The 21,179-nt window shown below is 46.3% G+C and overlaps 2 protein-coding genes and 1 long non-coding RNA gene across 3 annotated transcripts in view; 2 read left to right on the top strand and 1 right to left on the bottom strand.

The window, feature by feature from the left end:
- The window catches only part of LOC132461971 (flotillin-2a-like), an 18,149-nt gene extending 7,246 nt beyond the window's left edge, over positions 1-10,903 (top strand). Inside the window, 9 exon segments of the mRNA XM_060057503.1 lie at positions 984-1,056; positions 1,059-1,106; positions 2,044-2,162; positions 3,057-3,170; positions 3,639-3,758; positions 5,281-5,495; positions 5,904-6,087; positions 6,856-7,005; positions 7,573-10,903. Coding sequence (XP_059913486.1) covers positions 984-1,056; positions 1,059-1,106; positions 2,044-2,162; positions 3,057-3,170; positions 3,639-3,758; positions 5,281-5,495; positions 5,904-6,087; positions 6,856-7,005; positions 7,573-7,623 — 1,074 coding nt within the window. The 3' untranslated portion in view covers positions 7,624-10,903.
- Positions 10,904-12,231: 1,328 nt separating this feature from the next.
- LOC132461970 (uncharacterized) lies at positions 12,232-13,181 on the top strand. The gene is made up of 2 exons (XR_009526705.1): positions 12,232-12,454; positions 12,732-13,181. It is a non-coding gene; the product is annotated as an uncharacterized LOC132461970 (long non-coding RNA).
- Positions 13,182-13,249: 68 nt separating this feature from the next.
- Positions 13,250-19,894, bottom strand: eral1 (Era-like 12S mitochondrial rRNA chaperone 1). Its single transcript, XM_060057501.1, has 11 exons — positions 19,639-19,894; positions 19,093-19,248; positions 18,756-18,883; positions 18,577-18,654; positions 18,424-18,470; positions 18,104-18,165; positions 17,860-17,972; positions 17,112-17,603; positions 15,886-16,035; positions 15,543-15,623; positions 13,250-14,601 (listed from the first exon to the last, which is right to left on the bottom strand). The coding sequence occupies exons 1-11, from the start codon at positions 19,742-19,744 to the stop codon at positions 14,479-14,481; spliced, it is 1,536 nt and encodes a 511-aa protein (XP_059913484.1). The 5' UTR covers positions 19,745-19,894; the 3' UTR covers positions 13,250-14,478.
- Positions 19,895-21,179: the final 1,285 nt, after the last annotated feature.

The raw sequence follows: 21,179 nt of genomic DNA, 5'->3' as shown, positions 1-21,179 counted from the left end.
CCCCCCCCCCCCCCCCCCCCCCCCCCCCCCCCCCCCCCCCCAAGTCGTTGAACACTGTTGAAATGACCGCCATCTTCATCCTCATTCCTTTTGCCCTTTGTGTGTGTGTGTGTGTGTTTGTTTTCGTGTGTGGTCTCCTGGTCAGAGTGCACGTCTGCCTTCACCCCCCCCCCCCTCCTGCCTCTCCTCCCAAATGCCCCCCCCCTATTTTTCAGCTCGCTGTGAAGGACAGAAACCAGCAGCCTCTCCTTCCTCCCGCCATATTGTTTATGATCACTTTACTCACTGAGATCTTGTGGGGGTGGGGGGTGGGGTGGGGGGGGGGGGGGCAAGATAGATGTTGAGGCATCTCCCCTAGTGTGACCTTTCCCTCATCGAACGTTTGTGTTTTCTTCATTTTAATGCTGGTGTTTGATTTCTGTTGAACAGCAGGTCTTTGTGATGTGACCATTCAGCAGATCCATTCCATATTTAAACATTTGTTCTTCTCCCTGTTTCCTCCTTTACCACAACAGTATTAATGTATTACCACAACAGTGTTACCACATCAACAGTATACAGTGTCAGTCGTATCTTGAATTGTTTAAGTCCAATAACATCACTGTATGAACGGGCTTAATTTCTAAGCTCGCTACAACTTGGTACGCACAGATACAAATATTCATGGGACTCATTTACAGATATCACCTGCAAGCCTTCCAATATGTGAGACATGCCATACCACGTATGTACATGCTTACACACACACACACACATGTATACGTATACTCATACAGTATATGTATATATCATAGCTAACGGATGCTAGCAAACGTACGCATGCAACATGTGTTAATTTGTGAATGTGCATGGTTGTATTATTCTGTGCGTATGCCCTGTGTGTGTGTGTCTCTGTGTGTGTGTGTCTCTGTGTGTGTGTGTGTGTGCGTGCGTGCGTGCGTGTCTGCCGCCCGCTGACCGCCGCTGTCTGCTGTGTGCCCCAGGTGAAGGTGATGACCGATACCGAGCTGCTGGGCTACGCCTGCGAACAGTTCCTGGGGAAGACGGTGGCGGAGATCAGAGTGTCATCCTGCAGACCCTGGAGGGTCACCTGCGCTCCATCCTCGGTGAGAGGACCGCAGCGACAACAACAATAACAACAACAACAAAAAACAAACAAACAATATGATATTAGACGCTGCTATTTATTATAGCAACAGCGATTACAACAACAACAAACAATATGATAGGTCATGCTAAAGCTGATATTTATTATAACAACAACAACAACGATAAAAACAAACAAACAATATGATAGGTGACGCTGCCATTTATTATAACAACAACAACAATGACAACAACGACAAAAAAACTATATGATAGGGGACACTAAGGTTGCCATGAATTATAGCAAAAGACGACAATGATAACAACAACAAACAATCAATATGATGGGTGAGCCTTAAGCTGCCATTTATTATAACAACAACCAGAAGCAGAGAATGACCGGTGCACAACACCACTGCTGTGGCTAAAATGCATCTTCTTGATGATGTAGACCAGGGGTCACCAACACGGTCCCCGCGGGCACCAGGGCGCGCGCGGGGACCATATGAGGCCTGTTCTGAAAATAGCAGAGCTCATTAATTTCCCACCTTTTTTAAGTGATTGTTGATAATTATTGTGAGAAATCATTAACATGATCAGTGTCTTCACGTAGATGAGTATCATTAATCATTAATAATAATAATCTATAACTAAAGGCAAACTGAGCAAATTTGTTATTTCAGAAGAGTGTATCAAACCAGGTGCCCTTCGTATGACTCGGTACCCATGAAGTAGCTCTCAGGTTCCCAAAGGTTGGTGACCCCTGACGTAGACTGTCTGAGGGTCTATAAAGCCCATAACCTGAAGACCCCAGGTCAGGGTCTGTTGCTCAAACCAAAGGCCAGCTCAATGACCCCAGCAGAGAACGGAGTAGGTCCGGGTCCAGGGAGTGGCTGGGTGTAAACTGGCCCCATGACCCCAGAGGAGGATTCAACCCCCCCCTCCCCGTGCTTCCAGGTACCCTGACCGTGGAGCAGATCTACCAGGACCGAGACCGCTTCGCCACACTGGTGCGCGAGGTGGCCTCCCCCGACGTGGGCCGCATGGGCATCGAGATCCTCAGCTTCACCATCAAGGTATGCCGCGCCCCCAGAACCCTCCAGAACCCTTCCAGAACCCTCCAGAACCCCCAAGGACCCCCCAGAACCCTCCAGAACCCTCCAGAACCCCCCAGAACCCCCAAGGACCCCCCAGAACCCTCCAGAACCCTCCAGAACCCTCCAGAACCCCCCAGAACCCCCCAGAACCCTCCAGAACCCCCAAGGACCCCCCAGAACCCTCCAGAACCCCCAAGGACCCCCCAGAACCCCCCAGAACCCCCCAAGGACCCCCCAGAACCCTCCATAACCCCCTAGAACCCACCAAAACCCTCCAGAACCCCCCAGAACCCCCCTGAACCCTCCAGAACCCCCAAGGACCCCCCAGAACCCTCCAGAACCCCCCAGAACCCCCCAGAACCCTCCAGAACCCCCAAGGACCCCCCAGAACCCCCAAGGACCCCCCAGAACCCTCCATAACCCCCTAGAACCCACCAGAACCCTCCAGAACCCCCCAGAACCCCCCTGAACCCTCCAGAACCCCCAAGGACCCCCCAGAACCCTCCAGAACCCTCCAGAACCCCCCAGAACCCCCAATGACCCCCCAGAACCCTCCATAACCCCCTAGAACCCACCAGAACCCTCCAGAACCCCCCAGAACCCCCCTGAACCCCCCAGAACCCTCCAGAACCCCCCAGAACCCCCCTGAACCCTCCAGAACCCCCCAGAACCCTCCAGAACCCCCCAGAACCCTTCCAGAACAATCCAGAATCCTCCAGAACCCTCCAGGGGGCTTAGTTTTAGCCACGTTAGCGCCTGGGCCCGATACCGTATACGTGTTGAATGTGAAGGCCAGCGATTGTTCTGCAACCACTGTGGCTGACAGGAGTGTGTGTCGTCGTCGTCGCCCCCCCCCCCCCCCCCCCCCGACAGGACGTGTACGATAAGGTGGAGTACCTGAGCTCCCTGGGGAAGACCCAGACGGCGGCGGTGCAGAGGGACGCCGACATCGGGGTGGCCGAGGCCGAGAGAGACGCTGGCATCAAGGTAGGACCCACATCTGTCTGTTAGCACAGAGAGCTAACATTAGCGCAGAGAGCTGAAGTTAGCACAGAGAGCTGAAGTTAGCACAGAGAGCTGAAGTTAGCACAGAGAGCTGAAGTTAGCACAGAGAGCTAACGTTAGAACAGAGAGCTATGGTTAGCACAGAGAGATGAAGTTAGCACAGAGAGCTGACGTTAGCGCAGAGAGCTGACGTTAGCACAGAGAGCTGACGTTAGCACAGAGAGCTAACGTTAGCACAGAGAGCTAACGTTAGCACAGAGAGCTAACGTTAGCACAGAGAGCTAACGTTAGCACAGAGAGCAGCTGTAACTTATAGCAATTTATAGTCTTTACTCAAGCAAACGCTCCCAAGTCGTTCAATCAATACCGCTCAATCTGGCTTGATAAACCTCTAGGGTATAGTGAGTGAGCTTCCTACACCATCTTACTGTGGTTCATCGTTTACAACAGGAAGCAGACTGCAAGAGGGAGATGATGGATATCAAGTTCCAGGCTGACACAAAGATGGCCGACTCCAAACGAGAGCTGGAAATGCAGAAGGCTTCTTTTAACCAAGAGGTCAACACAAAGGTAAGATTATCACCATGTCACGTGATGCCCTCTATTCATATGTGTATGCTTGTATTTGTTAGGGGGTAGGGTAGGGTTCAGAGATTGATGCATCCAATTTATCCCACTTTATTTACTTATGCCGCTTTTCCACTGCATGGTACCAGCTCGACACGACTCGACTCAGCTCGCATTTTTTGCGTTTCCACCGCGGTACCATGGTATCTGGTACCTGAAGTGGCTGCTTTTTCTAGTACCTACTCGCTCTAGGTTCCAAGCGAGCTGAGCCGATGCTAAAAGGTGACGTCGGCAGACGGCCGGCGACTGATTGGCCAGAGAGTGTGACGAAGTCACGAGAGCGACATGGCAACCATGCTGGTAACATCCATAGCAGCGCCGCAGCCAACATGTTCCACTTCTCCAACTTCTTCAACATGCCAGCTAATAATAGTAATGTGATCGATGTCCTCCATTGTTGTTATGTGGGTTCTGTCCATGTGTGGGTTGCGTATGTGTTGTTTGCGTCGCGTACACAAATACGTCACGGCCCTTTCGCGCAGCCGACCCCGCCCACGTCCAGGAGGTACTATTTGCGGTGGAAAAGCACCCGTGCTGCTACCGTGTCGAGTCGTGTCGTGTCGAGTCGTGTCGAGTCGAGCTACATGTGCGGTGGAAAAGCGGCATTAGACAGGGAATGCAGCAAACAGCCATTAAAGGAGCAGGTAGGGGTTAGATGGTGAATACATGGACAGCTCACTTATTAGCAGGTAGGGGTTGGACAGTGAATACATGGACAGCTCACTAATAAGCAGGGAGGAGGAAAGTCCTAAAGACAGCGGGTCATTCAGGAGCCCATAGGCACGGGTAAAGGGCTGACTATGGTTCCACGTCGACGCAACGCTAAGGACCACACCGACGCTTTGACGCAGTCGTGAACCTGTTTTGGTTCTGCGTTGGGTTTTAGTGAGTTTTGGTCATGCTCAGAGAGGCCTTCAAACAGGCTACGGACATGGAGAATTATTCCCCTTCTCCCTGTGAGTCTGCCCCACGTTCAAGACCCCTAGGGCTGAACGATTTGGGGAAATAATTGAATTGGGATTATTTCATCCAATATTGCGATTGTGATTTAGTATGCGATTATATATATATTTTTTAATGTTCTGTATTATTCATTAAACAAGCAATAGTCCTTCCATAGTATGACCAACACAACATTGGAAGTTGTCAAAATATAAACTGCTCTTTCCTTTAGGCCAGGCCTATGTGTTGAGATGAATTGATGCATGAATTGATATTCACATCTTTATTTAACTATTGAATTGTAAAATAAATACGAATCCTACTGATCTCCAGTCAGGAACAGTAATAGTAAAAAAAAAAAAGAAACACAAAATAGATTTTGTTATTATTATCGCAGCCTTTGCGGGTTTGCATGTTGCATTCCATTACATCGCAACGTCGGTTTGAGTGCGATTCACCGTCCAGCCCTACCGTTCGACCTCACCCGTCTCCGCCCCGTCCCCGTCCCCCCCCGTCCCTGCAGAAAGCGGAGGCCGAGCTGGCCTACGTGCTGCAGGCGGCCAAGGAGCAGCAGAAGATCCGGCTGGAGGAGATCGAGATCGAGGTGGTGCAGAGGAAGAAGCAGATCACCATCGAGGAGAAGGAGATCGTGCGCATGGACAAGGAGCTCATCGCCACCGTCAAGAGGCCCGCCGAGGCCGAGGCCTACAAGATCGAGCAGCTGGCCGAGGGACAGAAGTGAGTCTCCCGTTCCCACCGGGCCTCGGCGGAGGCGACGTACAGATGGGACGTCATGGGACTGAGTTCACTGGATGTGGCCTCAACCAGCCCCAGAGTCCAACGAGTGTCACTCGGGCCAGGGGGGGGGGGTTGCTCAATCCAGCCATCACCCACACACACTATCCATAGAGAATCTGTACTTTACTGTTTTGTTGCTTTTGATGCATGTCATTAAGGGGGGGGGGGGGGGGGGGGGGGGTAGGCTTCTTGGGTACCGTTTGGCTAGGTGTTCCAAAACCCCTCACCAAACCTGCTCACTACTTATCCCCGGCAGATGCTACACGGTGGTGCTATCGAGACGTGTGTTTATCTGTCTGTGCATCACGATGTGCTCCTCCTCCGATTCCCCCTCCCCCCCCCCGCCAGGATGAAGAAGGTGCTGACGGCCCAGGCGGAGGCGGAGAAGATCCGGCTGATTGGAGAGGCGGAGGCGGGCTCCATCGAGGCGGTGGGCAAGGCGGAGGCCGAGAAGATGAGGCTGAAGGCGGCGGCGTACCTGCAGTACGGCGAGGCGGCCCAGACGGCGCTGGTGCTGGAGGCCCTGCCCAAGGTACGTAGCCCCCCCCCCCCCCCCCCCAAACCGGGGCTTACTGTGGGGTTAGCTGTGGGGCTACAGATTTTGCTGGGTAGCAAAATCGGGTGGAGTAAAAGTTGACATGTTATACCACCAGGTGTGAGTGTGATTAGCCGTGACAAGCCGTTTTGAATATCGGCCTCTTCTGACGTCACATGTGGGCGTGTCCACCTCGATGCGTGCTGGACAGATCAGTCGACCAGCCTACCCATTGGACTGAGGCAAACGTCGCTCATCTATCCTTCATACATCGAGGTGGACACGCCCACTTGTGATGTCAGAAGAGGCCGGTTTTCAAAACGGCTTGTGTCGGCCAATCACACTCACACCTGGTGGTATAACATGTCACCTTTTAAGAGACCACCATTCATAAACGTTAAGTAAGAAGTGAACCAGGGAGGTTCCCCTGCGTGTGAGACCGTGTGACTGTAGCTTAGGGACGTTGTGTTTGATCGGGGCTTCGCGTCGCATCGGGATCGGGATGCCAGGCGGATGTTGTTTTTGTTAGGATTTACACTTAGGGTTGTTTTTGTTGTCATTTATACTTGGCCAGCATTTGGTTTTGAAGTCACCTGTGCCTTACCTTTTTTTGCTGTTGTGTGTTACTGTGTGCGATCGTGAATACGTTTACAATATACAGACGTGGATTTGTGGGTGAAGAGCCTTGTTTAATAATGTGGTGCTAATCGGATCATAGAATTGTATTTTCTTATGCTAATCGTTTTTCGTTTTCTTCTTCCTCAGATCGCGGCCAAGGTGGCGGCGCCGCTGGCGAGGACCAACGAGATCATCATCATGAGCGGAGACAACAGCCGCATGAGCGGCGAGGTGACGAGGCTGCTGGCCGAGCTCCCCGTGACCGTCAACGCCCTTACCGGGGTGGACATGATGAAGGTAACGCCGCCGACGTACCCCTTTATATACCTGCTGTCACATGACATGATGAAGGAAACGCCGCTGATGTACCCCTTTATATACCTGCTGTCACATGACATGATGAAGGAAACGCCGCTGATGTACCCCTTTATATACCTGCTGTCACATGACATGATGAAGGAAACGCCGCTGATGTACCCCTTTATATACCTGCTGTCACATGACATGATGAAGGAAACGCCGCTGATGTACCCCTTTATATACCTGCTGTCACATGACAAGTGTCTTTGTATCCAGCGGTGTCTTCATCGTTAAACTCGCCGTCGCCATCAATTTTATTCGTATAGCCCTTAATCACCATTGCAGTCTCAAAGGGCTTAACAGGCCAAATCTTTACGACAGTTGTCCCGAAGCCCATGGTATTGACGGCCCAGAGGGCAACCCGAAAGAGAGCACAGAGAATGTCAGGCTTCAGTGGTAGTCTTGAGTGTGCGAGAGGGTCTCTGAGCGCCGTGACTACGATGATCCTATAAAAGTCCCATCTAAATCTAATCCAGGCTATTTCTGCTCCTCCTCTCCCCACAGATGCCTTTCCTGCAGCAGCTCACCGGCCAACAGAGCGAGTTGGCCATTTGAGGAGCCAGGATGTCTGGAGCCTGTTACAATACTGTCTGCCTCATGCATGGCGATCCTACACACTACTACTCCTATATTACCTCTATCTCCAAAACTTCTGTATTATACACTCTCTCTCTCTCTCTCTTTCTCTCTCTCTATGTATTGACTGCCTTTGACCATCAACAACACCTAACAAGAAGATTTTATATCTAGATGTCACATGTTTGTGTTTTATTTCGAAACAGGGAAAACAAACCCATGGTGGCTTCTCTCTAATGGACTAGAACGCGCTTGTGCTTTTTGCTGGATTGCTTTGCGTTTTTTAAACGATGATGATTTAAACAGCACACACCAAGCCCCGAGGACATCTCTCACTCTCCCCGGAACGGGCACGGCATGTGTCTCTCCTACCCCACCAAGGAGCGTCCGTTGGTACCTGATCACGGTAACCACGGTACCCATCCATTGATGTGATCATGGCTTACAGCGGCCGTATCGAGTACAATGTAGCCGGGAGTGAGGCGTAAACTCCCCCCTAAAGTCGAGTGTAATTCCGACGAGGAACCGATCCCTAGTCTTTGACAAAACGTTGATGGATGAATGCCAAAAGCCCACTTAAGGGCTGATTATAATTCCATGTCGACGCAACGCAAGGGGGTTTACGGACCCCTTATGTCCTTGTGGACCCTCCTTGCATCCACCGCAAGGGCCTGACGTGAGCCTCCAAAAAATGTTTACCTTGCGTCGAGGCGACGCAGAAGCAAGGGCTGTGATTGGTCCGCTCGCTAAAACCCGACGCAGAACCAAACCAGGTTCACGACTGCGTCGAAGCGTCTGCGTGGTCCCTTGCGTTGCGTCGACGTGGAACCATAGTCAGCCCCTTTAGTGTGGCACTACATTTCTCGATGTGACTTGGTGGTGGAAACACTAACCAAGCACTAAGTTTATTGGGCACTGATACTTAAGAACACAGTGTCAGATACTCACTCCTGAAGCCAAACCGCACAAAGCAGAACAGTCTCGGCATCCTCTATGCTGGAATCATCTTAACATGGGGGGGGGGGGGGTGGGAACAATGGGTGTGTGAGCTGTTAGGATTGTCCCGTCCGAAGTATATTGTAGCGTTAGCACGTCCCTAATCCGATGTGCTGTCCAATCACTCAAGTGCCCTGGCCAGATAGATTTCCTTCCTCGTCTTCGTTGTGCTTTTGATGTCTTGCATCCAAAGTGAATCTTTGTACTACTTTGTACTAACGTAAGCTCACTGCTAGGCCCCCCTCTATCCACTCGCTTTGTCCACGCAGATGGACGCCGGTCCGTGCGCCATGTTGAAGCCATACACCGTTCAAATTAGCCTTAATCAGGAAATCTAGAGCAGACTTTTCAGGTTTCCTCCCACCTCGTGGTATTACCTCAACTTCTAGAGTACATATGCATACCAAAACGGAGCTTTAAATTGCCCAAACTAACCATCACCCCCATGACCCCCAGTGTGACCCACACTATTGAGTTCTGTCTTCTTATGATTTTCTTTTTGTCTGATTGCATTTTAACACCAGCTTGGATCTCTGACTTTATTGCATCTAGTATATTTTCCACTGTTCTTGGAGAGCAGAATTTATTGTAAAGAAAGTTACAGTTATTATTTTATAAGATATATATCCTTTCATATGTACAGAAGCGTAATGCATTTACTCAAGAATTAATGAGATTATCATGTCAGAATTCTGGGAAGGGTTTTCATGGCAAAAAACAAATTCTGGTTCCAATCCAAAGGTCATTTCGAATAGGGGGTCGATACCCCATGTCTCAAACATAAACCAAAATAAAACTGCATTAAGCTAAAGTCGTGGTATATGTTTGGTTCTATGAAATAGAGCCCTTAAGTAAATGTGACCTTCTCTTGGGACTTGGAGGTATCTTGTTTAATCACAATAACAGCTGATTGTTTTTTGCAATGAAAAGTTAACGTTTCTTAGTATTCTGAGATAATTATCTCATGCATTACTCGTACACATGGTTACATATTCAGTTATTTTTCTTTGGGTTATTTTCTATTTTGGAATACATGTAAAGTCAACAGGAACTCATGGTACAGTCTATGTCGAGTTCATTGCTTCTGTCTGTAGGCTGAAGCTTCAGGTGATGATTTGGGAGTGACGTCTAGACCAGCCTGGAGTAGCAGCAGTGCTACAGGCCCTTATCTAAAAGGGGTAACAGTAGACTACCACAGGTGTATCTCATGACGGTCATTCTGGGATCGGGAATGTCTACAGACACATCGTTAACATAATGAGATACACCTGGTTCCTGGTGCCCTCACTACTACAGCTCAGTGATAAAGGCCTGTCATGCTGTAATACAGTATTTACATGGATAACATTTCTATCTTTGCGTTGGAAGTGGTCTACGAATGTATTTATATGACACCGTCATCCCAGGTCAAACCGTCGAGATCATCGGAAGATAAAAACACAGTATTTTTTTTTGGTTTTGTTTTGTACCAAACTGAAACATTTGAAATATTACATTTCGGTAGCAAAAAACGTGTTGCAGTGAATTGGACCATTTCAGCCAACAGAAACATGAGTTGTGTAGTAAGCCTATTGCTTCATATTTTATACGTTTCTTGAGTGTGTAACACATGACTAGGGTTAATGCCCTGCTCATGAGGGGGAAGGGATTTCGAGTAGCACTGCGTGCCAAACCACTGATTGTCTATTTAGCCTTCAACACATGTTTGTGTTATAATTACGTGTTAGTATGTACCCGCCTCCGGCCCCACCCCATCGGTTCTGCTGTCATTCTCCGATAACCCTGCTGAGATCATGACCAGATATGGGCGCGGAAGTCCTTGAAATTGTTTTCGGAGTGGCGGCAGCTTCTTAATTGGTAGACCTAATGAAATAGACTGAGCAGACATTTTTTAACCTATGCCTTAATACTCAATTCAAAGTCAGAAGGAATCCACGTTTGGTCCATCAAAGCCAGTGACTGTAACCAGAATAAATGTACTAACTTTATATCTAAAATACACATTTACTGACTGTTCACTGTGAAAGTAGTTCCGCATGGGATTTCAACTTGTGTTGGTCTAAATAAACGTATTCAATTATAGCGTTGTGTGTTTCCCTTGAATAAATGTTAAATCATCTCATGCATTCTGATTTGATGGATTTGGGAAAGCTTTAACATATCATGACATAGGCCTGAAACCTGGTAAAATGACATAAATGCAAAAGCTCTGTAAAACATGTTATGCTCATTGTGTATAAAATAAATACATTTATAGACAGAACTGAGATGACGAGTTTTTTTTATATGTATGTATTAGACAGTGCCAATTAAAGGTTGTATCATTTGTTTTAACAAAAGCTTTCTTTAAGTTAAGTTGTTTCATGCCTTTCCCCTGCCCTGCACTGACCTCTTGGTCCCCTAGATGGCAGTGTAGGGCAGATATTTATGCCTACACGCCACAATATGCCTTCCTATAACAGCCCTAGTTAACTTAGTCGGCTATCAAATTAAGGAGTGGTGGTTACATGCCATGCTGTCACTTGTATTTTTCACATGTATTCAAACTCACCAGGTCAATGAACGACAAACATTAATAAACATTAATAAAGAATACGGTGAAGTAGCCATGTAGGCCTACGTGATTCTGGAATAATCATGAATATAAAATATATAAAATAAAGTTACCGTTTCAGATGAGGCAGAGCAGACACATAACATACACTATAACAATCAAATTATAAGTTATTACGGTGAAATTACATTCATTTTTTACACTATGATGATCATTAACATAATTCATGTAAAAATATAAAGGGTTCTTTGTGTTTGGTTAGGTTCTTTTAGTATTATTTGAGGAGACCAACTGAAAAAAGTGTCTTCAGACTTGAAGCAACGTCTGGTTTTTATCTTTATGACAATTGGCAGGAGAAAACAACACATTTTGCGTCCAGATAATGATTTGGAGGGAAACCAAACCACCCAGAATGTTCTACCTCCGTCTTTATCTGACTGACCCGGCCCCCGCCACCGGTGCTCCACCCAAACCAGGCAAGAGATACTGACCCATGTCCCGTATCAGCTGCTAATTAAAGTCCACCACAACCTATGAAACCGAATCAATTGATGATGGTTCTTGATCTCATTATTATCTCATTCTGTTTGAGACAAATTAAAGTGCCATGGTTAATTCAATGATAAGCCATACAAATGTGTGAGTATTGCAATACATAATTCCATACTCCATACTTCAGCCCTTTTCATATGCATGCCATTGTTTCACACACGCAGAGCAACTACGAAGCATACAGTGTGGTTAAAATAGGCCTACTAATTTAAGTGAATTTGTGTCAGCAAAACATAATGGAAACCTAGTTTCAGCATAGAATACCCTCTCTCGGAGTCTCCTGGGGGTGCATTAATTTAATGCACATAATTATGTGCATTGAAGAAAGGATTATACACTTCTTAAAACGGAACAGAGTGTAAGTCAATGACGTCCTCCCTATTTTTATGCGCGTGTACAAATAATAAATATCCACGTGTGTGAAATTCTCACAGTTGACGATGCAACCATGAATAGGCCTACGTGCATTAAGGGTGGGACTGTCAGGCCAGCAGCAGATAAGAGAGGTCTAGCCCTTTTCTACTTCAGCCCAGCCCAAATTTCATCATAATATGCTAATGAGCCAGGAGGCTTTAAGATACGAACCCCTGAAGGCTAACGTCCAACGTCCACATGACCTTAAGGGTAGCGCAAACTGCAGAGGATGGGCCGCTAAGGAGACGCCAGACTTTGGTGTCTTCATCCAGAGTGAAGACCAAGCGTACACAGGTAAGAATCCACTACTTCTCTCGTCTCATTGTCATTTAATTGGTTTACAAGAGTTACACACATAGCTTTAGTTTATATGTTATTATCTATTTCCTAATTTTTTTCAACACTGCAATTATAATGAAAACGTATTTAAAATTGCAATTGACGCTATGTCATTTTTTTTTTTAATTGGTTGTAGGGCCTCAATGGTTTGACATATTTTTGCCAGAGAAATGCTCTTCTTGAAGTCCCTCTATAAAGCATTAATATGTAGTGCCTCTCTTAATTTCTGCAGGGTAGAACACACGTGGGGGAGCAGACAACGGTAGCCGTTGGTCTTGAGCCCTGGACAGGATATCATCATATACTGTAAGTTCATTATGGAGACACTACAGTATAGATGATGTACTATCCAGGGTATCATTCTCCGTCGGAGGCCCTTGGAATGAACTTAGCTCACCCGGAGCGGCAGGACCGCCTGATGGAGGGAGGCAGTGAAACCGTTACCATTACTGAGTTTTTAGCAATGGTAAGGGTTCCCCGGCCTTCACTCAAACCCTTCTGGCTCGAACCACGGATCACTGAAGAAGCTGGATGAAGATCCCTTTAAGTTAACAGCTGGCATAATTCATCAACTAAATAATTGATGCCTCGTTAAACTGTATCCCATCTTGTAAGTATAAATATAGTTGACATATGGTTATGCCGACAACTAATAAATAAAAGAATGTGCATTCTTTCCAAACGCCTTGTATTGTCTTTTTAATTGGGAAAAAGTTTTCGTTTCTTTATTTTTTTTTAATGGCCCATGCGTTAGGGGCCATTAACGCAGTTTGAATGACTATATTGTGCAAAATAAATAACTAGCCTTGGCTTAAATCGTTTCGTGGAAGCTTCTACCTTGCGTAGCCCTGTAAAAAAACAACAACGTTGTCTTTTGTGAAGATCTCCGCTTTGCAACTGCTAGTCTAATCACAGGGGAGCAGCTGCAGAGAGGGAGAGACGAACATCACTACCTCACTCTCTCTTATACTCTATCGCTCTCCTCCTCCGGGCCAACGGCTAGTTATTCGTCACAATGCTCCGGACGGAGTAAGCGCCGGGGGGGGGGGGGGGGGGGGGCAGCGGATGAATCTAATCACCATTATCTGACCCATTTTTAGCATCAGGTTAACGTTCCATTAAGGGGAGACAATTCCGTCCTCGGGGAGGGCGGCGGAGCTAGGCTTTGAAAGACGAGAGGAAGTGAGAGAAAGGGAGAGAAAAGGAGAGAGAGCGCGCGCGTGCGTGAGAGAGCGAGATATGAGGACGGATAAGGAAGAGAAAAAACGCACGGGACGGCAGGGATAAAGAAAAAGGAGACTCCGGGAGGGGATGGCTGTACTTCTAACGAGGTGGACGAAAGTACAGCAAGGGGAGGGGGGAGGCGGAGTGGGGAATAGTGGGATGGTGCATCGGGGACATCCGAGTGACCATAACCGCTAACCTCAGCTATATCCGTTCCTCACGTTAGTGTAAAGGGAGTCCACTGCACGGTGCACTGCTCTCCAAAGGGCCACAGCACGAGGCTCTTATTACTAAGCTTTTCCCCCTCTCCTAAATGTCTCATTGCATGTAAATAAAGAGTCTAGTCATGACTGACCTATATTCTATATAAAGCCAGAGATATTTCCAAAACATGATTTTTTTTATTGTGTGCAACTTATTCAACTGACTCTTTAACACATAATTACAGCACATACTTACACGTATAAATAGACTCACACATTTTCTTAAATGGCGTCACGTTACATTACATAAGCAGTTCATCGGGTTCGCATGGATTCGAGTTAATAAAATATAACGGGTGGTTTTATGAGTTTGCAGGACACATCATCTCTGTCACATCTATTGTAGGGTCCGTGCTGTCGGTTTTCAGATAAAGGAAGCACTGAAGGTTGTCCCTCCAAACCAAGGACGCCCCCCCCCCACCCCTCTCCCCCACCACCATCTATACACATCTCTTAACGGTCTCTAAATCATTTGGATATGTCTCTGGCTCTTCAGTTCTTCAGCTTGACGGAGAGCCTCAGTCGGACCTCCCTCAGGAAGATGTTGCTCATGTCTTGTCCCGCCTCGCGGGCGATACGTGCCACCATCTGACCCGCCGTGCCAATCACCATCTTCTACAGACCGGAGAACACGGCCATGTCAGCATGAGACAGCACACGTGATTGGTTGTTACATCTGCCATGTTTTGTGACTTTATTCTGAAAGTGATGGTGACTGTATAGCACGTTCACCTTTTAATCAAGTTCATGAATGAGGGTATCATCTGTATGATAGATATTAGATATAAAAATATAAAAGTAGATACACCTCTCTGTACTCAATAGCTTAACTTCAAAGATACAATTCTAAACCTGTCTGTATCCTTCTTAAATAACACATGTATGGTGCACTACAATAGTGTATATTCGTCATGCTCTTTTACGAAAAAGAAATGTATTTTTAACATCGGCAAGATCGTGCACTTTGAGATCCTATTGAAGCTGAACATAAAAGGTTTCCAAAGCGTCATTTTCTTTCCCCCCTGGTTTATTTGGAGGCTAGCGAATGGTTTCAGAACTCTTAGGTAGACTAACTCTGTTTAAATGCTGTGTCCATTAGGGATTTCACTGCAGCAGATACAAGTTGAAAATCAAATATGCATGATTTGGAAAGGATGTTCAAATATTTACAAGATGGACCAACATAAAAAGAAATATGGTTCCAGAGATGGCCGATATAAAAGACATAAGTTATAAAATAAATATGAAAGAAATGCAAATAAACAGGGGAGAGATTCCATCTCCTACTTTCCCAAATATTTGAAATCATGTTGACTGATTAACCACGTTCAACTTTGATCTCTAACTAATTAGACGGATCACACAGGAAATGTGTGCATTTAAGAGCTGAAGCTAAGCTACGAATCAAAAGCTGTATTGACGTTTACTTTTAAATTGGAACAACAATAACAACAGTATTGAGTTAGCAACACAGACTTCCTCAAACCACAGTGAAAAATCAATAAACCAGACACAGACTTTATAGACCTTGAGAAAAAGGTTGAGAAAATACTTGCCATGTGTGCTTCTTTTTTGACGTAAAGTTTCACTGCAATGTCCAGCTCTCCATTTTCATTTTCGCTCCAGAACTCAATGGACTGAGGACATTAATACATATATATTATAAATAGATTGGCTTTAGTGTTGGAAGTATCAAGTTCATTTATTTGCTTTCAATACGTTGTGCAGAATTATGCAATACAACCAGTAAAGTGAGAACATTCTATAAATAAGAGCTTTGATTTTGGCACAGAAAGTATAACAAAGCCAATTTCCCTTTTGAGTGCATTTCTGCAGAAATATGCTTTCATAAACATGTTATCAAAGACAGACTGCACTGAGGCGCTTCGGTTCAGTTACCTGAGTCATGGTGTAGGGCACTTCCTGGCGCAGGTTCTCCAGAAGCTTCTCTCGGACTATGTTGGCACAGACCTCTTCAGGGGTCTGGTCGGTCAGAACCTCACTGTGGTACTGCCAGGGTCCGGCCTTGGCCTCCACCACCAAGTACCGCTAAGAGAGACAGAAAAGAGTGTTGAGGGAATGATAACATCAGAATAATGTTGTATCAAAGGTGTTTCGACGTAGAAAGCTGCTGCGCCAATGTCTGTCGGTAAAATGTATCTCAACAATATTATCACAAATTCTTACATCCTTTACTTACTAACTTGCACTTGTTAACACGTTTTGTATACATTTCTCCTTCTAACTATGGTTGCTCTCCATGTGAAAGGTGGTATGTTAGGTTGCATTTATATCATCACTGTAGCAAATATGTGCATTATAAATTAACTCTGGCCCAATGCTACACCATGAGAAGAACCCCTCTTGGTTTAACAAAAAGGGAAATTTTAATTAAGACATAAAAACGTAATTTATTAAAATGTCAAATGTCATTTGTTTCCAAACTATTGAGTGTAATAAAATAGACTGATTGGTGGTTGTCCGAAGGAGGGAACTTGTTTGTCTGAACGGAAGTCCAAACAAACAATCGGTTTCTCTATATAGATGAATGGCAATAATCAACAGTTATTTTTTATAAAAAATAAATAAAAAATAAAATAAAATATGTATATATACTAGAGGTGGGCATAGATTTTTTTTTTAATCTAGATTAATCTAGATTAAAATGGCAAACGGCAAAAAATCTGTTTGTTTACCTTGACAGCGGTCAATTATACTGGGCAATGGTGATTTATCAAATATAATTCACCGCCGGAAGCTGTGAAGTGCCCATGCAAGTGAACGGAGCATAAACAAAAATAATTGACAGCTGAACGTTGGGAAGGCCCATGCAAGTTAATCATTTACATATTTATGTTACACAATTATTACATATTTACATGTTTACATATTTAACACAGTCAGGATATTCTGTTGAATGTGCCTCTCTGATTCCCTCACGTTTACCTCAGTCTAAATTGGGTCCGAACAAGGAAGTGTTTGAAAATAGATCAACGGCGATATTTTTTTTATCGCGCGATAAAAGTTTCGCGTTAACGCAGCCGTTAACGCCGATAACGGCCCACCACTAATATATACATATCCCCCCCCCTCCTCCCGCTGCCATCCCCCCCGGCCCCACCCACCTTCAGTGCGTCCACGTCCTCCTGGTCCACGGAGGACACCATGAAGACGTCCCTGAAATGGGGCCAGCCCTGCCGACTCTTCAGCGGCCCCAGTGGCTCCTGGCTCAGTGGCTCCTGGCTCAGTGGCCCCTGGCTCAGTGGCTCCTGGCTCAGTGGCCCCTGGCTCAGTGGCCCCTGGCTCAGTGGCCCCTGGCTCAGTGGCCCCTGGCTCAGTGGCTCCTGGCTCAGTGGCCCCTGGCTCAGTGGCCCCTGGCTCAGTGGCCCCTGGCTCAGTGGCCCCTGGCTCAGAGGCTCCTGGCTCAGTGGCCCCTGGGGCGTGTCTCGGGGGGCGGACTCGGCGGGCGGTGGCTGCGCGGCCTCGGCGGGGGTCCCGGCCGCAGCCCGGCGCGGTCGGACCACCCTCCTGACCTGCAGCTTCTGGCCGTTCACCACGCCACACGTCAGGTGGGCCGTCACGTCCAGCAGCTTGACCTTGTTCTTGACCAGGTCCGTCTGGGCGGCAAAAAGTCAAGCAGGGATACAAAACATATATGATTGATATTGATTGACATGTCAAGTTGTCATTTCGAATAATCTATTTTGTAATGAAATTACAAAATACTATTGCAATACACGATACAATTTTCCATAAAAGAAACCCCGTTATTGTTATCAAATGCCTTTGGGCGTAAGTTATTGGACTATATGTGAAACCCGGATATAAACTGTAATGAACTTTCTTCATGAAGGCGTCGTAGGAAACCGATACCTTATTGAGCACCAGCACTGCGGGGACTTCCGGGTGCTTAGCCAGGACCTTCAGCACCTCCAGGTCCAGCTTCTCGCAGGCCCATTTGTCTGCCACATCCACCATGACCAGCACTGGAGATCAAGACACAAGCCCCGCCATTAGGACCGCCCCGCCTTTACAGAGGGTCTACACGTAAACATCCAGGCTTCAACTCCGTAGAACTGACAAAAACGAGGGCCAGACTCAGAAGGCAATCTCTTACTCAGGTCGGCTTCCTTCACGGTGCTCCAGGGATCTGACAGCAGGGAGCTCTCCAGGTTGTGTCTGTGGGAATTCAGAAGTCGGGTTGTTACGGTCTGGTTCCGACGCTGATTTCACAGTGCTATCGTCTGAAAGGATTCCCCATAAGAACCCAATCCAATCCACTTTATTTATAGCACAATTTAAACAAACACTAGGTTCCCAAAGTGCTGTACAACAAGATAAGAAATCTATAAAGATAATAAAAATACACTGCCCACATAATAACACTTCTACATAACATCAACACGCTACCTGGAGTTAAAATCCCTCACACATCACCTTTTAACCTTTGATGCAGTGGTGAGACCTGGTGTGTCTAGGAGAATCTAAGGAAACAAAATTAAGCTATAGTGAAAAACACAACAGCACTCACTCTGCATAGTTTTGTGTATCAAAGTGCTCCTTTAGAGCTCACTGGGCTCAGATTCTTACTATTTGCGTGTCATCCTCCGTCAGTACACCGAGGGTTTTCGACCGTGTCGTGTGTACTTTCTTGGACACAGCAAAGACCTATGGGAAGACACCAACAACATTACAGCATTATATGTATAGTGTGGAGTGGGGGGGGGGGGGGGGGAAGAGAACGTTAGGGACTGAGAGAGCTGGGATACCTTTCTGCCAAGCAGCTGGTTAGATAGAGTGGACTTCCCAGCGTTGGGGGAACCCACTATGGCCACTTTCAGAACCCTTGAGGTCTCGGGTTGATCCGGTTCTCTCATTAACAGAGATAGTTGTTCGCCTGAGAGACAAAATAAGGATGACGACAGTGAAACGAGAGAGACAATGCAAGGTGAAGAGTTGAATGAGAAGGGGGGACAGCTGCCAGAGCAGTGATATTAGAGGACTTATTATGGCTGTGGACGTGGGCAAACGCCAGGGACAGGGATACACGGATACACAAATTCTGGGAACAAGTATTGGAGTTGAACATCGGAGTGCTTTGATTACCGTGGTGCGGCGGAACTGAGGTTGGGTGGTGATATCCGCTGTCATCTTGCTCTGCCACTTTGCCTTTTGCTAGTCTGTTCAAAAATGCATCAGACGTAATAAAACAGACAGGGGTGAAGCTCAGTCCATTCGTCCGCCGGCTGTGAGCTGCAATGCCTGGAAGACATCATCATCATCACCATCAACAGCTCAGCTCATTGCCAGAAGGTAAACAGAACGATTGGTTTTAATAGCTTACTAACAACATCTCGGATATTTGCACAGTTCACGATACTTTAGCATTTGGGGAAAATGTCGTTCCTGAGAAACTCGTAGATAAATGATCAAGCATGAAACCAAATCCATTAACCTTACGAAGAAAGGAGCTAAGAAAAACATGAATGCTGAATATGTTGCATCCCGATCGGTACAGGCTTTAGGCACTTAGTCGATCATTATTTTCAATAATGTTTAGACATTTTAGGTTTCAACTTGCAGTACACCGACCACAGCAAGTAAGCAATACTTAAAACCAAAACGATAGTATCTTCATCAAAGTCGACTGACCCGTTCTGAGGAAAAGCAACGCATGTTCATGTCGACCTGACAGGACAGACAACCTTGAGGCGCAGACTGAATTTCTTACAGCCCAGCTGCACGCACGGAGGGCCATTCCGCTTGAACGCGACTGATTCTGTACGAAAGCTCAAATCAGGGTAGGATTTTTAAGGTTTATAGTCACGGGCATGTTTACATTCACGTTATCCAAAGGACGCAGACATGTTGGTATGACAGAGGAATTCTCGACGCTTATCAAGAGCGTCCGCGTAGAAACTTCTGGTACAAGTTGGGGATCCACTGCCCTCTAGCGAGCAATTAATGTTTTAATATTAGAAAATCATCAAGTAGTAAAAGTAGCAATGGGAAAAAGTGTCAATCTTGCAAAGATAATTATCTTTCTTATCAAATGTATTAATTATAAAGATATTTAATGGTATAATACTGTTATTGTATAATGACTTAAAAGAGAAGATCTTAATTTGTTTAAGTCTTTTTTTGGATTGCTATTAGACATGATCACTATGGCACTCAACCCTATTCCCACATCTTAAAACTCTCCTAATCCCCAAGAGGGATTGAACCCCCATGAGTGATAGAAACTGTTATTGAGGGGTTGTGTATTTGTGCCTCAGGCAATGTCCCTCCTGGACCCAACATATGCCAGTTGGTCTCTCCGCAGGTAGCTCAAATCGCTAGTGCACTAACAATGAAGGCAATACGCCTTGTAACGACCCAGGTTTGATTCCTAGCTGGGTCATCCCTCCTAGGTGGTCCTACGCTGTCACTCCGCCTGGTCTTCAACCCACTTCCCTGTCTCTCTTCTCTGTCCATAGCGGCATTAAAAAAAACTATAACAAAATATACTTTCCTGCTATTGAAAACATGATCCACAAATCAGTCGACTTCCTTCCATAAATAAATTTAAAATAAACCACATTCATCAACCCACTCCGTAGAGCAAATCTTCAAAGTTTTCGGTGTTTATGTGGCATGCTGTGTTCTGACAGATTCGGTTTCCTGCTGTTGTTGTCGTTGTGGTTGTTGTTGTTGTTGTTGTTGTTGTTGTCGTTGTGTTTTCAACCTTCCACATTGCTGGGTAGAACAGATGTGTCTGTATAGTCCATCAAGCAGCGCTGGTTGTTTGCTGTAGTCCTCCAGGACTCGCACAGGGCGGAACAAACACCTCCACTGGGGAGGATGATGAAGGATATCAGGTAGCCCGCAATCTGTCATCATCTAAAGGCTGAAAGCACTGCAGAGAAGGGCAGGGCAGCAGAAACACGGCTTTTAGCAGACACTTACACCACAGAACCTCCACTAAGAAAAAAAAGGCATTTGAACTCTGAGAAACCAAAAGGATATTTGAGGATCAGATCTGTGTGTGTGTTTGCGCCATTGCTTTCTTTCCCGCAACCTCCCACACAACCCCTTTCTTTATTCGCCTCCTTGTTGCATGCTTTCTCTTCGCATTCTTCCACTCTCTCCCTTCTACTTATACTCACACTGCATGGGCACCCAGGGGCCAAAGTCAGACGGTCAGGGTCTTT

Source organism: Gadus macrocephalus, chromosome 7 (assembly GCF_031168955.1).
Source record: "Gadus macrocephalus chromosome 7, ASM3116895v1".
NCBI classification, from domain to species: Eukaryota; Metazoa; Chordata; class Actinopteri; order Gadiformes; family Gadidae; genus Gadus; species Gadus macrocephalus.
This window is presented reverse-complemented; position numbering and strand designations above follow the sequence as displayed.

Excerpts from the sequence above, each read along its gene's own strand:
- eral1 (XM_060057501.1), bottom strand. The coding sequence starts at position 19,744 with ATGGCCCTCCGTGCGTGCAGCTGGGCTGTAAGAAATTCAGTCTGCGCC. Across the intron at positions 18,884-19,092 it reads CTCAGTTCCGCCGCACCACG|GCGAACAACTATCTCTGTTA; the intron begins GTAATCAAAGCA and ends TTTGTCTCTCAG. Across the intron at positions 17,973-18,103 it reads CGTGAAGGAAGCCGACCTGA|TGCTGGTCATGGTGGATGTG; the intron begins GTAAGAGATTGC and ends CTTGATCTCCAG.